Source organism: Colossoma macropomum, unplaced genomic scaffold (genome assembly GCF_904425465.1).
Source record: "Colossoma macropomum unplaced genomic scaffold, Colossoma_macropomum, whole genome shotgun sequence".
Classification (NCBI taxonomy): domain Eukaryota; kingdom Metazoa; phylum Chordata; class Actinopteri; order Characiformes; family Serrasalmidae; genus Colossoma; species Colossoma macropomum.
This window is the reverse complement of record NW_023494796.1, coordinates 21,701,474-21,718,755: the sequence shown is the minus strand read 5'-3', so window position 1 is coordinate 21,718,755 and position 17,282 is coordinate 21,701,474. Positions and strand designations below refer to the sequence as shown.

Genomic DNA, 17,282 nt, shown 5'->3' with positions numbered 1-17,282 from the left:
CAGATAACTTGATTATTGTATTATTGTCATTAAATAATTACAGATTATTTATAATTTAATGACTTTCTATTGTTCCTAAACTACTTGAAATATTGGATACAATACCTAGGAATACCTTTTGGAGACTTGTTTATAATATTTCAGTGTACAGAACCTATATTATTGTATATTACATAACAAAGATTATTAATATACATCAGGATGAGCTTTTTCTAGAGGCACTAGCGTGTGTCCACTCTTTGCCCTTTTGTACTGAACATGTTGTTACTGTTGCTGTTTGTCAAGCTGAAGAAAGACAAGGCCAGGATTCACTTTTATTACCTTCAAAACTTGGTAATTTTATTTACAGTTCAAGTCAATCACATGCAACATTTTTTTAAATGAATAAAACACAAAATTAGCAAAACAACAAACGAAAAAAATTCATCTTTGTTTTCTTTTTTTATTTTCTCCAAAATGTCAATTAAATATACAAAAATAGAGCTTACAAATACTGTACAGCAAATGTCTCCAAAAATATTCTGCTGCAGAATTTTTAGTTTTACAAACATGTTTGTGAGCTTCACAAACATTATCAGTGTTAAACACAAGGGAGAGTGGGGGGAGTGAGGGGGAAGTGGGAGGGGTGTGTTTAAGGGCTATGCTACGTAGACACAGGTGGCTGTGAGTGCAAGGGTTAATGATTGTATGGGGGCACACTATAGGAAGCCCTAGTGGGGGGGGCATGGGAGGTAGCACATAACAGAGCTCAGTTTGACACTGGAAAAATACACTCACTGTACACCACGAACCACAGAGGGACGGGGGGGTGCAGAGGAATAAGAAAGGAGCGGAGGTGGGAGTCTATACAATATCAAGGCTCAAAGCCTACAATCTGAATATTGGCAGTTAATTATGAATGAGGATCCATGTGTTAGATAATCTGAACAAAATGAATGAGCGTGCTGTCGTGACTCAGCTACAAATCAGGCCTACTTTCATGGACTTGGGCTGCAGAATATTTCATAAGGTAGTCAGTATCATGATATTAGCCTTTGCAATACTGATATCGCAGAAGGCTGCAATATGCAAATGAGACTCTAACCAATCACAGTCTTTTAAACTGTCTGCCATGAGCAATCTGACCAATCACAGATGATCTAGATCAGTTTCTGTGGGTGTTTGGACTAATCAAGGCATTTACATGATCCAACAAACGTAAATGATTTTGGTCAAAAATAAGGATTCATTAACATGTTTTTCATATATTGCCAGGCATATCACAATCGCAATATGTAGCAGTGCACTCACAATATGGTACTTTGTCCATATCGTGCAGCCCTAACTCAGACTGATGCGCCTTAAGAGCCAGGACTGGGTCTCAGTGGCCCACAAGAATGCCACTTCAGCCATTCATATACATTACTAAAGCTCATTCTCTCAGACATAACCAGTGAGTTTACTGCCTCCTAATACAGAACAGACAGAAGTTCATTCTGGGCCAACTTTAGGGATGCACGATGATACTGGAACCATTTGGTATTGGTAGATAATTGCTTAAAAAAAAAACAAAAAAAACAGCAGATTTGACTGATGCTTCAAACTGATACTTGATGATTTATTTATTGTGTTTCAGAAGACCAGAAAGTTTAGGCCAAGCTTGGATACAGTATCTACATTTTACTTCATTTTACTGCATTTGTAGCCCCATACAAATAAATGTTACATTTCTGTGTTCGTCAGCGTCGGCAGATATGTACATGAAAAATATCAGGTATCAGCATCAGCCCACAGTTCCCATACTGGTGCATCCCTAGTCAACCTGGTTAAAAAAAGGTCCAATTTAGGCCTCCCAAGTTTTGGTACCTGTCCCAGTAATGACTGTTATCACATTGAAAGTGACTAATATGTGTAGATATACATTATTTTTTTATATTATATGAAGCCCTGCTATGTGTTTCTATGTAAACTGTGCAGATCTCTTGGCACCTGGAAGAACTTCATCCTTCATTCTTGTGCCTTTTACACAAACACACTTAAGACTGACTTGGGTTTTGATTTTTTGTTGTTGTTTACTTTTTTAATTACCTTTCTGTAACTAGGTGTTACATAGCCTGTCTGTTAGTGGTAATGTTTTAAGGGTTGTTTGAAAATCATCAGAATGCTATAGAATTTTAGGAAGATGTTCTGCCTCAATAGATTGGTGCACTAATATCAAGACTGGTGTGTATAAATATGACATACATGGCAGACTTGGACACAAGCAACTATGTTCACATTAGGATTCACATTTTCACAGCACTCTATTGCCATACATTCATCATCAGTGACACTTGTATACATTTAAACTGAACTTGACTGCAATGGTAGTAGGTAAAGGTGTACACTATATGAGAATTTGTTCCCTAAAGATAAGGGAATTGTCATATATCGTTGTTGGACATCCCAACAATGGTGGCTTGTGCCAGAGAATCGTTATTATTTATAACTAAGGCCAATTGCCTTACTTTTTTATAGAATTGAAACCTGTTTGAAACCTCTGCACACTATCGGAAATGCCCTATGCAGCATTTTCCCCTCTTAGCCACTGCAATCAGGGGTAACACAAAAGCCATCCGGGGGTCACCCTGAACAATGCACAGGGGGTTCACACCAGTCAGATGGAAATGGCCAGAATATAGCTTCAGAAAGAGCTGGCTTTATTCCGCTAGGTACAATGGCCAACCTGCTGACAGAGGCGCTACACCTGGCTCAGTGTAGAAAAGGGGCCAGCGTGGAGCAATGCAGTATGGGAAATGAGCTACACACATTCATAGCCTTTTTGTGAGTTTGGCACAAAGTGCTGGACCCCACAGCGGATATGCTGAGCAATGCTGGAACATACAAACGACAGTCAGGCCTGCAGCAATGGATCCTTTCTTTTCTAAGCTGCTAACCTACCTAAGGTTTCAGTTATCCTCATGCAGTGTGTTGTACGTGAGGGGTGTGACTGGATGTGCCTGACTTAAAGAGAACCATTCTGTTGTGTTTGTGAACGGGAAAAGAAAGGGGGGAAGGTTAGCTCAGGGTTTTGGAATTTTAAGTCATCTTCCTCTCTTCCCTGGAAAGCTGTGCCTTACTACACGCCAAGACAAACAAACACAGGCTCAAGACACTGTAGTGCATAACGTCACAATTCCATGAAAATGAACCACAGTCTAATCCCTTCGTCAGTCTGCGCCAGTTTACTGATTTGTTTTTCTGATAAAAAACAGTATCTAGCCTAACCAACTTGTGATTTACAGATATATACTGAATACAACACTAAGGGCCCAATGTACTAAGCCTTTCGCTCCAGTTCCAGGCACAAATGAGACACGTTCTTTCTGCATGTTATATATGAAACTGACATGCAAGCCCAATGCGCAGTTTATGTGTATTGTGAAACAAAAACGCAATTATTTTCCTCATGCATTTAAGGGAGGGCCGTGCAAAACATGGAAGGATCACACAAAAAGTGGGCGGAGATATTATACGTGTAGCTGATTACATAGTCCGCTTGATTTACTAAACTTTGAGCGACTCACAGCAGCCAGTCACATCATTTCCCTCCACCTTATAAAACCGTGAGCAATAGGGTTTATAAAGACATGTTCTTCCTTTAACGATGGCAGATACAGCGCAAGCCTCAAAGATGTGCTGAAACAATATTTACCATCTGAATAAGACTTTAAACTCTCAGGATCAGATGCATGTCTGTGAGAAGATACAATATGCTGCGATGCGACCGGATATGTGCACACAGCCAACATTCGCTTTCTGTACATCTTGAGCAAGCTGTTAGTGACAGGGGCTATGCACAGCTTGCAGGATAAACTGCAGTCGCATCATGGGCACATATTACGATCGCATCAAGGCACATTTTGCCCTGTGACTTCACTCATACATACATCTAGCTCTCAAGGTTTCTCCATTACTCCAGTATACTCAAACACAGCTCAACAGTAACTTCAGTATTCTGCAAACTTAGACAGTCAGCGCCAAAGAGTGAGTAATGCTTTGAGTTGATCTGTTTTTGGACATGGAGGCAGTATGGGGTGGGATCCGTTATATAAGTGAGAGGAAGAATGATGATCACTTTGGACTCCCTGTTCCAGGAAACGATCTCACATTGGACTGACAGTGTGATTCACATTGCCTTGTGTTACACAATGGGTGCCTAACATTCAGATTCTAGTGGACTCTAGTGTAATAAATACTGTACTTAAACAGGCGTGAAAACAATGCTGATTTTAGCCTTTTTCTTTTAGAACGATTAGGCCTTTCCAGATAACTTTGCACAGACTTCGCACGACACAGCTTAAAGTATGCTGCTAGAGTATGCCAGCTGTGTGAATATGTGTATAGTATGTGTGCGTGGCAGCAGTTTAAACATAAACACCTACCAGAACTTATGGAATCAACCTCCACTGGGCTAAAGTGACCTCCATCAAACTCTTATTCACATTAGTTTGGCCGACACCCTGAGGTCATTCCAGTGCCTGTCCACAAGTCCAGTCAAAGAGACACCGTTTTGCACTGATGAAGACCAGCTGCCCCACTCGCACGCTTATTTTAATCATTCTAAGACAATCGAAAAACTGGTCTCAGATCAGCATATAAGGGCTATTTCCATCAATACCAACACTACTTCATGACGTGACAGCTGCTGAAACCAAGTTGGCTCCATATTACCTACATAGTGCACTATATTGGTGCCTAAGCACCCTACCTAGTGCACTACATATTCAATAGTGAGCCACCTGACTCCTAATTTTTGGAAGAGGACTCAACCTCCCACTTCTTCCCCTCACGTACATACTGTGGAAAGCTTGTCATCCCTTCTTTAATATACAGTATAAACTTAAGGAAAGTCCTCTCTAAGACCAATCAAAATTATGTGGTTCTGTACTTACTAAAAAAGGGGAAATATATAGAAATAATACAGTTAATTGAAAGAATATAAAATATGACCTTGCTACTGTCTTTCACAAGCAATTAATTTCGAGTCCATGTAAAGTGCTTGTTAAAAAAAAACAAAAGAAACTCTTGTTAACAAAAACGCAGCCGTTTCTGACGTGTTTTTTTTTTCTTCTTTTCTTGCTGTTTGTATAGTTTGTGTTGTTTCTGTCGCCTCTTGTGCTGGTGTCCCCAGAAAAAAAGTGCTTTGGTGTGGAACAGTCCGGACATCCGCGGCACAGTGCCGTGGAAAAAGTTCTTCGTTGTCCTCCCAATAAAAAAAAATATATATGAAAAAAATCCAAATAAACAAAAAAGGTTCTTGGGACTCGGCAGTCATCGTAGTATGGTGAGAATCGGTTGCGAATCCACAGAGGCAGAAACAGAGCAGAACGCAGTCCGGCACATGTGTGTGTTCTCCAGCCTGCCCTTGGCATGGATGTGAGTACCTGTACAGTAGAGCAAGTGAGGGAGTGAGGGTGCAGGATGAAGGATGGGGGGGTCGGGGCTACACCAGGTTCTCCACTCCAGGCAGGTGCTGCTGCGTGGAGGCCACCGCTGCCACTGTCTCAGACGTCCCCTGCTGCTGTGCCAGCTGCAAAACGGGCATATTACAGAGCGGACACACCTTCCTCACCTCAAGCCACTTAATGAGGCACCTGAGAGGGGCAGAGTCAGAGAAACAATGGGGTAGAAGTCAGTTTTAAATGTAAAGCACACTTAAAACAATAGCTGACCAAAGTACTGAACATAATACATACACAACCATTCAAAAGTTAGAAATCACTGTGTTCTATAATATAAAATTCATTTATTCGCAAATGCATGTTTAAAATTATTCTAATATGCTATGGTGAGTCCTGTGTAAGTTAGCTAGGGAACTGTAAACAAAAAAACGTGTCCAAAATGATAAACAGAGTTATCAAAGATTCAAAAATAATAAGCTGTATAGCATTAAGAATTAAATTATAATACATTGAAAATCTAAAAATTGAAAAGTGATCAAACTACAAATCAAAAATTACTGTAGACAGACAATTTCAGTATATTACTTATCATTTAATATGTTCTTGTTCAAAAATACAAAAATGAATAAAGCTATCTAATACCTAAACATATCTTTGGGTGTTTAGATTACACTTTCAACACTAATAATTGTACATAAAAGATACTATTGTAAACAAAGTAATACAAATTATTTGTACAACAAGTGACTTCAGACTTTTAAAATGTCGAAATGTATAGGATATACTATAAGATGGACAGAGGGATGTGTTTGTGGGGGGGTGCACCAATGAATCATGTACTGCATTCCACAACATACAAAACAAAAACAGTGTCCTCAGTGGGTGAGATGTGGAAATAGGAAATTAAACAGCTGTGCTGGACGTCATGTTCTCTGGAGCTCACTCCCCCTCCCACTGTGACAATGCGACAAAGACCAGAGCAGGACCCTCACAGCTGCAATACAACAACATCTACTAACAGACACTTCTGTGACCACTTGTTTTGGTCACATGAATGAAAGCTGGGCATCTTAAAGCACGTGGCATGTCTTAGGCTTCTCTTCCCTTGTCCATCATTTGGCAGGGAGTACTGTTGTAGTAGAGTATCGTTATTACACAACTGCACACACTTCAGATTAAAGGTGCGTGATCGCATTCGACAACAATATTCACTCCTAATGCAAGATTTATTTTTATTTTGTCCGATTGGCCCAAAAAAGTTAGCGATTTACCCACTGAGCTGTAAGTAAATTTGGAATCAGTCATAAGAATCAATGACTGGTGCACCCTTACTTCAGATAAATTCACTTAGACTGAATCAAGTCTACAGCATGATCTCATATCTGTTCTGTTAATCTCATCTCTGTGTGCAGTGCTTCAGACAGAATGTGGTTGTAGATTTAATGAATATGACCCATCTAGCTGATTTGAAGAGAAAGCACAAGTCTGAAAGCAGTGAAGATACACAGACAGGCTAATCTGAAGTCAGTGGGGCTGAGGCGTCCATGCTCCACACTGCTGAATTATTCACTGCAGATTTTCTAGGCCTCTGGGTCCCTTAGGAAGGGCAACAGAAACAGTGAAGGGTAGTTTGAGGGATTTTCTTTTTAAGTGACAACCAAGCAGTGAGCAATATGGCCAAAAAATCTTATCACAAATTATTTTCCTAAGTCATTCAACATCAATTAACAATTACTAAGGTGCCACTTTAAGTTTGGATAGCTGAATAGTGTTTTGAACCCTGAAGAAAACAAAAGGGTTATGCTGATCTAATATGCTCACTATATATAAATTATATTTTTTCTGAACACATAAAGCTAGCTAACTCTCCTAATTGCGCTGTTATGAGCAAATGGCAAAATTTCCCCATCTAGCAGGTAAAAGCTGTATATTACATCTAATGTACCAAAGTAGCAGCTGTTAAAATTTTAAGCCTTTGCTGCTAATGCTGGATTGAAGAACATTTTTCATCATTTTCGTTATAGTTTTTGATCATTTTGATAATTATCGTTATAATTTTATCGCCCAGGTCTAGTTGAGAGTGTACATATATGTTTGCTCATAGAGCCTGTGCTGTGGCTCCCTTTAAGTCCCTATAGCTTATTCCCTTTCCTCTCTGAGTCCCCCACAGAGATGTTCCACTGGGTCTGTTTACACACAGTGGAGTGCCAGTAAAAGTCACCGCCTTCTGACATACACCACTGCTGTTAACTAGGCCAGTGTGGGGCCTCAGCTTCCACAAACAGGCCAGTCACAGCACTCCTACAGAGAGGGGGAAGAGGGGGAAGAGGAGGTGAAGGAGAGGGCTGGCACTTTGCCAAAAGAGACCTCCCATTCATGTAGGTCAGCTACGTTTCCAGTAACCTCCTGTCTTGCACATACATGCCTGCACATGTATCCACACATACGCACAGCTGTTTTGCATTAGCTGCAAAGAATTCACTGTTTTTGTTTCACAGGCAAGTGTCGTCCATTTAAGATCACAGAAGAGAAGATGCAATGTATCGCTCTCATTCTCCCAAGCTGGGCCTTTACTAGAGGTGGGAATGATAGAGGCCCTGCAATACAATATTAAGTGTAAAAAAAATAAATGAAACATCAGTACTTGGACCTCCATATATCTAGACTGTTTTTTAAATACTGTGATACTGTTTTATTTAATTTATTTCTCTCACCCCTAGTCTTCACAGCTGATGCATGTTCAGGCACTTAAGCCTGTGTCCCTTTCAGTTTTCCAAATAAATGACACAAGTGGTACTCACTTCCTGTGAAAGGCATGTTTGCACGGGCAAATCCCCAGCTCATCCTTCTGTTTGAACTCCTCCAAGCACACCGCACAGATCTGTGGACGGAGAGCGAGAGACGTTAATGGATATTCCAGTCAATGAGCACACAAAATACGTTGTTTATACACAATATCCCAAGCATCAACACTGCCGTCCACTGAACTACACTGAACATTCAGGCTTGTGTTGGCATTAGAGGTCGCTGAGCCAGTAAGGTGAGACTGATGCTTTATGTATACAGAATGTGGGTTCTGGGGCTTTGAGTAGACACAAGTCTTTATTTCCAGTTCTATCAACATCAACAGTTAACAGTTCACTAAGGACACAAAAAAAGCTGTTGACCTCCATTTTGCTTATATTTGACTACAGGCGTAAACAATAAAATGTGCAGTGCTGATATAACTCAGAATTAAACCTTAATCTTATTTAGAATTAAACCTTAAACTTATCTTATTCACTTCAGTAGGTTTAACTTAAATCCTGTAGAACTTAAATTAAAGAGAAACACTCAAAGTTTTCTTTTTTGTTTGACTGTCAGTCAACCCTGTCAAATATTTAGGCTTTGTTAGTCAAATATTTAGTTTGTTAGTATAATGGAGGTTAATGGGGCACAAGTACAAAGCCTGAAATCTTTCAAATATACCCTTCTCTAAATGTCTAAAGAAAGCCTCAATCATCATGACTACTAGGCTGCCATTATGACAAGATTTAGATAAAAATAGTAAACCTGTCCTTTAACACTGGTTAACTTCACTGTCGAAAAGACGGTGTCTTCGCTGTTGAAAAGGTCACCTAGTGCCTTAAGAAATTATCTGTAGTCAGGATGAGACTTATTTTTAAGAAATGATTAAGAATGATTAAGAATGATTTTAAGAATGATTAAGAACACTGTCACCATGAAGAACACTCCCGGGTTCTTGAAGAACATGTACAGGCAGAGGGCTGAGTAAGCCATAGGAAACACCTTGATTTGCCAACCAGCAAATGCTACGAAGCAGATTCCTGCAGAACATTTGGGCTTGATTAAATGGTCATATAACAGTGGGAATGGGGTAGAGACAGATTCTGAAATGTGCATGAGAGCTTCTCAGCTGGTTCCTTTCTTAACACTTTGTTTTTTATTCAGTTATTAATCTTCAGACTTTTCTTTCAGTAACTACTTTGAATTTTCCTGTAACTTATGAAGTTAATATGTAAGTTTAGTTATGCGTGTGAAGTGCAGACCTATGTACAGGTCTTTAGGCATTTGGGTAATTCAAAGATTATGGCTCATTAAAATCTGCCCACAGAGTAGTTGTGAAAACATTTTTTAATGTTTTTAATTTTTTAATGTTACTTCTCAAATGCTATTTTAAATGTATTCACTCACTAAAACTCTAATGGTCCTACTTGCTTGCTCAAGAAAACGACTGTACTGCAAAAGACACTATTCAGCTTTGCCCCTAGTATATGGGACCCAAGACAAAAGGTGTGTGTACTTGCAGCTCATTATCAGAGTACACTGTTTTATTTATCATCCTTATGTGTGTCTTATCACACAGTATTGTTGAATATATGGTGTTCTGGTGGGCCCTGGTGTCAGTGCTTCTGGCTGCCATTGTGTGCAATTTATTTTCATTGTACATGGAGGGGCAAAATGCTGTGAGAGATACTGGTGTGAGACTGACACAGCCTATGCAAAATGGACAATAACAGGGAGAGTGAACGAGTGCTACACAATGGGCAGCTGTGTGTTTATGTGTGCATGTATGTGGGAAGAAGGGGTAAATGTCTGTGTCTGCAGCGCGAGTTCCTTTTTAAGAAGAGACAATACTAAATATGGCACTACCAGGAGGTACTGTTCAAGTCATAGTTTTACCAGTATAGGTTCTGTAATGAAATCTGAAGCATTTCATTGATGATTGAAACAAGACAAAAGTATCTGTGTAACTTCTCCATATTCTCACATAGCCTACATATTCATGTTGGTCTGAGCCCCACAGGAAACTCTCAATAACAATAACAACACAGACATGCTTGTTATGTTTTGTTACTGCGTTAGCATGAGGTGGATTACAGCAAGACTACTATTACTGCGAGAGGTCAGAGTTCAGGAATTCACAGACAACTATTTACTTCACAATTATTACTGTCAGACAAACTACACACTCAGATTAAAACAGGATTAAAATCACAGACCTCATAGGTAATTACTATAATTACTAGTTATTGTTAAGGATGCATAATGCTAATAAATAACCTCTTATTGTAGCTGATACTGAAATAAAAATGATACATTACACTTGTTGTAAACCTTGACTTTTTTAGCTGGTGCTCTTCACTATATGCAACTACAATGATAGAAGTATGTAGCTTTGGCAGTCTTGCCGAAACACTCTTATTGATGTAGCAGCGGTGTTCTTGCCTGGATGGGGAATCAAACCTCCAATCTTCTGTGCGATGAGCTAAGGTGTTATCAGTGCATGAGTGAGATAAAAATATACTTCGCCTATTATCACTTAGCCCACAATTATCAACAGTTATTCCAACATCAAATAGATAATAATAGCTACATTTTCTCATTTATCATGACTCACTGATATATATCGTCACTCATCCCACTGTTTAATAGACTACAGTACAGCTGGAGGACTGCAGTAGAGCCACAGCTGCCATCTGAAGGCTAACTGTAGAGGGACACTCACAAGGCCAGCAACAGCACCCAGACCCCTAATGGACCTCTGAGATAGGCAGCATCTCTCTTCTCTTTCACTCTCTCTTTCTTTCTTCTTCCTCCCTTCCTCATCCCCTCACTTTTCTCACTCAGCAGTGTTTCTGAGTTAAGTGAGAGAGGTCACCAAATTTCCAAGGTGATTCCTATGGGTAGTCTTCGCTGAATTAAAATGAGACTTTATTTCTCCTCTCTCTTTTCTTCCTCTCTCTCTTTGAGCATATTCACCCTACATAATCTATTCTTATCACTACCTAACAACCTGCAGACTCTCAAGGCTTTGTTTCAGTAAATAAACACCTCCTTGGATTTTTGCATCCTTTGGTCTTGTTTTTTTGATGGCCATTTGATGGGAGCTCCAAGACACGCCAAAATATTTCTACCTGGAACTTTCCTTTAAGACTAAGTTTACATAGGTTCTCTTTGTTTTCCTCGTAAAATTTGTTATTTTGATAAGAAGCAAACAGGATCTCCCAACAGCAGCCACAAGTGCACAGTTTGTGTGTCTGTGTAGTGGGAATTAGGGGAATATTTGCATGCTTGACAAACAACATATGTCCACATCTATGTAATCACATTTTAGGCCCAATACCTAATATTCAGACAGCTGAGCTCAATGGTAGCTGGTTATGCTGTAACTCTCTCTGTAGTTATAGATCCTGCCAGACCCCTTTCTGTACACACAGCACCTTAAAGATACACTACAGACATTCCAAAGCCAAACCCACAGGCCTAGGAACACCTCCAAACCCACTGGACTGTCCATATAAAATACTGCAAAACAAAATAACACACTTAGTGTCCCTTTCTGGGTAGCAACACGGCTATAGCACACAATAATGCAAACATTACGTCTCTCCTTTCGGCTTGTGTGCGCAAAACGAAGATGCCAAAAAACTTGACCATGCAGATCTACGCCCGTTTGTGTAAGCCCTGTTTTCTCGTATTCTACTGCAAATTGGCCTTTGGAGAGGAGAGACCCTTGAGAGAGAGCATATCTTACATTTTTGTTGTATTTTTGTTCAAGAAACTTACACTTCAAACTATACACTTCTAACATTTGTGTAGGGTACAGTCTTAATTGAGTTTTACTTTACTAACCTTAATTTATCCCTTAGAATTTAACAAGCTGTTTTGTGCTTTTAAGCCCGATATATGCAAATGGACTCTGTTTTGATTGGCTGCTCAGTATTTTGCATAAAAAAAACAAAATTTTGCAGCTAAAACTTCAACAATTATTACTTTATCAAATTGCTTCATTTAAAATTTGGCTTTCCATGACATTGGCTCTAATTTTTTTCTGTTTTTTAATGCTTTGGAAAGAGCATGGACGCACGTACTAAAGAAAGTGTCTTTTAAAGCTTACTTCTTGGGTGTGCTACAGATGCATCAAAAAATTTAGTAACAGAAATGAAGTTGTGTTTGTGACAGCTACCAAATTGTTTTGAGGGTGAGCCAAAGAGCAAAATTAGTTAAATCTCTAGTTAAATCTCTCCTGACCAAAAAGATGCCAAGTGAACAACCAACAACAAAACAAGAAAGGAGCAAAACATAAGCAACAGTTTGTGCCAAAGGACCCTCTATTTTTGAGAGAATGATCTTATAATTTGTTGTTGTTGTCAAGTTTCAATATCTAACTGAAGGAAAAACATCAAGACCAACAACAACAGCAACAACAGTAGGACCAGCACAGACCTGGCTACAACTTTCATTCTTCCAAGAAAGACCTTAAAAAAACAAACACACAAACAAACAGCTTTTTCAGACTACTCAGGCTTTGTACCTTAAAACGCCTGCATGTTTTATGTCTAGATTTCTAAGAATTCAGAGGCAAAACTTCCCCAAAGCAGTGAAATGGCAAACTGTAATCAACTTCTTTAATCTTTCAAAAAAGCTTCCACAGCATTTGAGGCCATGTATTTCTCCCATTTAGCTGTCACACTGCTGTTGGTGATGTCAGAAAGAGATCTAAAGGAAAATCTGGGGCAGTTTTCAATTTTCCATGTGAGCAAAGCCACAGATCAAATCAATATACCTTAGAAAACAGTTAATATTTCTCCAAGGACTCATCCTGCCTATCTATTCATGCCCAATGCCGTTGTTTGATCCGGATGATACAAGGTGCACTAATGTAACTCCTTTACAATGAAAAGTTTTAAGAGGAATTTCAACCATTTGTCAAAGCTGAACCACATGTGCTCTGTGGGTGACTAAATAAAGGAGGGCAGAGTATTTTGAAGAAGAACTACTCATTCTAAAGAAGTTTCCTGATTTAAGTTTCGTTATTATATTAATGACAGAACGCAGGGGTCATGGTGTTGGCCAACATGAAAGAAGCGTGTTTATTTTTACCAGCTTACTTCCACTTTAACTAATGTGCCAGCATTTTAAACATTATTAACATTACATATTAAAATATATAATAAACAAATCTATTCCTATTACAAGCACTGAAGAAACCCAAGATGGTATATTTCCCTAGTATGAACCATTTTTCTTCAGGAATGCTCTATTTTCATTTTAGTTTCTTATATGCAAATTCTTCTGAAAATTTGGAGAACTGGTGGAGTTCCTCTTCCACAAAGTTCTCATGCTTCCCTAAAGGCAAGCCGTGTTTATTTATCTAGTACATTTCATACACAAGGGCAGATCAAGGTGTTTTACATAAATAAAGGCAAAAAGAACATCAAAAGGAAAAATAAAAACAAAGTGCAAAAGTGGCTTGATATTTTTCCTGTGTGGATATATACATGACTAAACCTCCTGGGCTCTACAAACAGCACTTTGCTCCCTGAAGTCTCAGGGTGAGGAAGGCTTTTGTTAAGGTGAACCTAGCGTTGTGGATTATGGGAAATTCCAGCACTTCTGTAAAGAGGCACTGCATAGGAGCCCTAGAGTACTCACAGTGGTTAGCACTCACATGGCAGTTCAAACAAAAGACCCAAGTGGAAGTGAGTTTTATGTATTAGACTTGCTGGCCACATTATTAAAAACATTCTGCTGGTGTGCAGTTAGGAACTGTAGCCCATAATCCTTCATCAACGGTCAGTTTCTGACCATTACACACGGAAATATTTATTCGTTTTCTATACAGATAACCAAATAAAATGACTGTATTACCAGAACAGGCCTACTATCAACCTTGTGTACAGCACTACACAGCCAAGATCCATGAATCCAGAGAATGCACACCACCCTCCTCTGAAATGAACATCCTAACATGAGATTACAGGTGGCTCCTTTTTGAGCGTGAGAAAGATTACTCATTTGGAAGTCAGGAGGTGTGAAGCTTGGATTTATTTATAGTTGCAAAAACCCTCTCACAGGGCACTCTATGTACATTAGCAAGTTGTTCTCAGTATCCACTGGCAGAGCCATCTCATCACATGGCTCTAATAAAGCACTTTAGCACCTGTCTTAGTGATTTGAGCTTTATACTGTGGATATGATTTGATGTTTCTGTCTAGAACTGTCATATTTTATTATTGTCACAAGTTATTATTAATCCTTCATTTCTGGTCTTTCCGGTCTTTCCTGGGTTCTGTGATGATATGGGCCAATTGTAAATAAACACTGGGAGAATATGAACCAGTACACTTTTGATTTCTATTTTTACATATTGTAATACATGCAGTAATAAGAACACCATCTGCCAAACAAAGCTAAAAATGAACACGAAAATGTCCTTACCTCATGTAAATTTAGTTCTTTGACCTTTTCCTTCTGAATAACCTGCAAAAGAGATACAAAGAGCAGTGAAAATGACTGAGTATTTCTTCAATAGCATATTCACAATCTAGCAATAAACTGTTGTTCAGAGTTGAGTGTTAAGAGCTGTCTGCATGCACTGTGGGCTTTAACACTATGCCAAACCAATTCAAAGGATCTGAAGAACAGTCACAGCAGTGGTCCAAAAAGGTTTCTGAGTGGAATATCCAAAACACAACATCTGCAACTGGGTTTGGAATTACGTAATGGGCACAAAGTTGCTGAGGACATAACCCTGCAGCCTTCTCTGCTTCTTTAATTAGCGCTGTAAACTGTGCTGGAGTGGTGTTGTGCTAGCACGATCACTGCTGGGCTGCACAATACATTTTTTGTAAATTGTTATCTTACTATTGGCTTTTGTAATGCTGATTGCACAAAAAAGGCTGCAACAGGCAAACAAGTCCTGAAATACATCTTAAAACTGTGCCAAATTAGTTTTTTGGGGGTATTTTGATGAATCAAGGGATTCACATCATCCAACAATGATAAATAATTAGCCAATCTTCAACTCTGTTCAAGGCTATTTCAATCAAATTCTATGCTGTGTAATACCTTTTAACAGGTACTTCGTACTCTTAATAGAAACATAATATCATTTTTCGCTGCACAACAACACACACTCAAATATGGATGTCTATATTAATGTATTTTTCATTAAAAAAAATTAGGTTGTGCTGAAACACTTCTTATAACTTCAGTATGAATGGGCAGGGCTGAACTGCTATAGACTGAATTTAGCAGTTTAGCTTCTGTTTGTGAACTGTATGGGCTGAGTACATTTGAAACATTAAATGTGTTTACATACTACATAAAATCTTTTTTAAAAAAAGTGAAGAAAGTTCAGCATTTAATGTTCCAAGAAATATTGCAATCACAATATGCAGCATTCTAATTTCACTATGATATTCTGTCCTGATCGTATAACCCTAAATATTACACAGGTAAACAGGCCTTCCATGAAATACGGTCATTTAATATGGATTCAGTCTTGACCTCAGCGGTTGGGGATTACTTGGCAGGGGAAGGACAGTATCCCCCACCTCCTACTAGACATATGGCTGCTGACACAACTGCAAATGTAATTAAGTCATGGCAGGAGACATCGAACTCATGAGCAGGCTAAAATAAGCCCTGATGCTTATTTCAAAAGCACACGGCCAAGCTGTGCTATCACAGTTGTTTAAAATGGATTTACCTGTTTGTATGCATAGAGCTCCTTGTGTGCCTGATGTCGCAACCTGAAACAATGCAGGAAGAAGGCATCTCTTGTTTAGTTACAAAATTCAAGATAAATTAGCACACACACACACACACACACACACACACACACACACACACACACACATATATATATATATATATACATATATGTTTTTGTTTTTTTTATTTTAATCTGTGTGGGTCATGGTGTACAGTACAGCAGAGTAAACAATAGCAAAAAATTATCTAATCAAGCCAAGATGATGGCAGAGAACCAGACAGTAAATAACTGAGATAAAGCCTGTTAATGTGCCAAAGTCTTGGTTTGAGCGAGTCACCGAGCCAAGGAAAAATGAAATGCATTCATTCTGCTTTTACCCACTAAAGGTCAATTGCACTTCAATTCAATTACAGATGAAAGATATTTCTTTCAGCTTTTACTAATCATGGAATATAGCTCCAGGCAAATGAACGAAAGGATTTAAAGGCACACTGTGCAATGTGTGTACACTGCCTAAATGCTAGACAGGCAGTTGGCTACATAATCTCAACTTCATCGTCCACCAAGAAACAAAAGTAGAACTTTCTAAGGTCATCATGGAACATAAATGTGCTTAGTGTAACTTTAAGTCCTCCTATCAAATGCTAAAAAAATAAAATGATTAACTGATGGAATCCAAATGTTTAGTCCAAAAATAATTGATGTGGATGTTCATATAGTGCTCTCTACTCTGGTTTAGGGCTGACATGATGCATATTGTGGACTGATTACATGAATTTCATAAATTAACAGACTGCTTCATGACTAAACAATATAACTGGCAATCAGCACAGATTTAATAATAGCTTTCCTTCTCTGGTAGACAGCTAAATATACGTTGGTCTCTTTCCTGTGTGGCCACAAGGATTGTTTTCAGACCTTTGTACTAAGTTCCTTCTCGAACCCACGCTAGCTGCAGTCAGCTCTATCAGCTGCCAGGATCTAATAATGACTGACAGGGGCATGGACTGCCGTCTGGGATGGACATTACTACACTTGTGGAAATTTTACACTTCCCATTAAGTGTTCAAACTACCTTTACATGTGTGTCTGACTTGTGGACTTGACCCAGCTAGTCAGAGCTAGATTTTGCAGACCCACTGTTAGGCTTAAGCTTGTCTGAACCAACACTCAACTGGCCATTATGAAAATACATACTTGTGTGTTTATAAATGTGTCAGAGAAAGACAGAGAGAGAGAGAGAGAGAGAGAGGGAGAGAGAGGGGGAGAGAGAGACAGAGAGAGAGCACATCAGTGAGTCTGACTGTGTGGAAAATTACTGGAATGCATCAGTCCTGAGGCAGCAAGAAATAAAA

General features: G+C 39.0%; 1 protein-coding gene across 2 annotated transcripts in view; it reads right to left on the bottom strand.

Moving 5' to 3' along the window:
* Nucleotides 1–428: 428 nt before the first annotated feature.
* rnf24 (ring finger protein 24) overlaps nucleotides 429–17,282 on the bottom strand; it is a 38,203-nt gene continuing 21,349 nt past the window's right edge. For both annotated transcript variants that reach the window (XM_036583122.1, XM_036583121.1), the window contains exons 3-6: nucleotides 15,922–15,964; nucleotides 14,649–14,690; nucleotides 8,225–8,304; nucleotides 429–5,615 (exon numbers count right to left, since the gene is read on the bottom strand). In XM_036583122.1, the coding sequence (XP_036439015.1) occupies nucleotides 5,465–5,615; nucleotides 8,225–8,304; nucleotides 14,649–14,690; nucleotides 15,922–15,964 (316 nt within the window). In that variant the 3' untranslated portion in view covers nucleotides 429–5,464. The remainder of the gene's footprint in view (nucleotides 5,616–8,224; nucleotides 8,305–14,648; nucleotides 14,691–15,921; nucleotides 15,965–17,282) is intronic.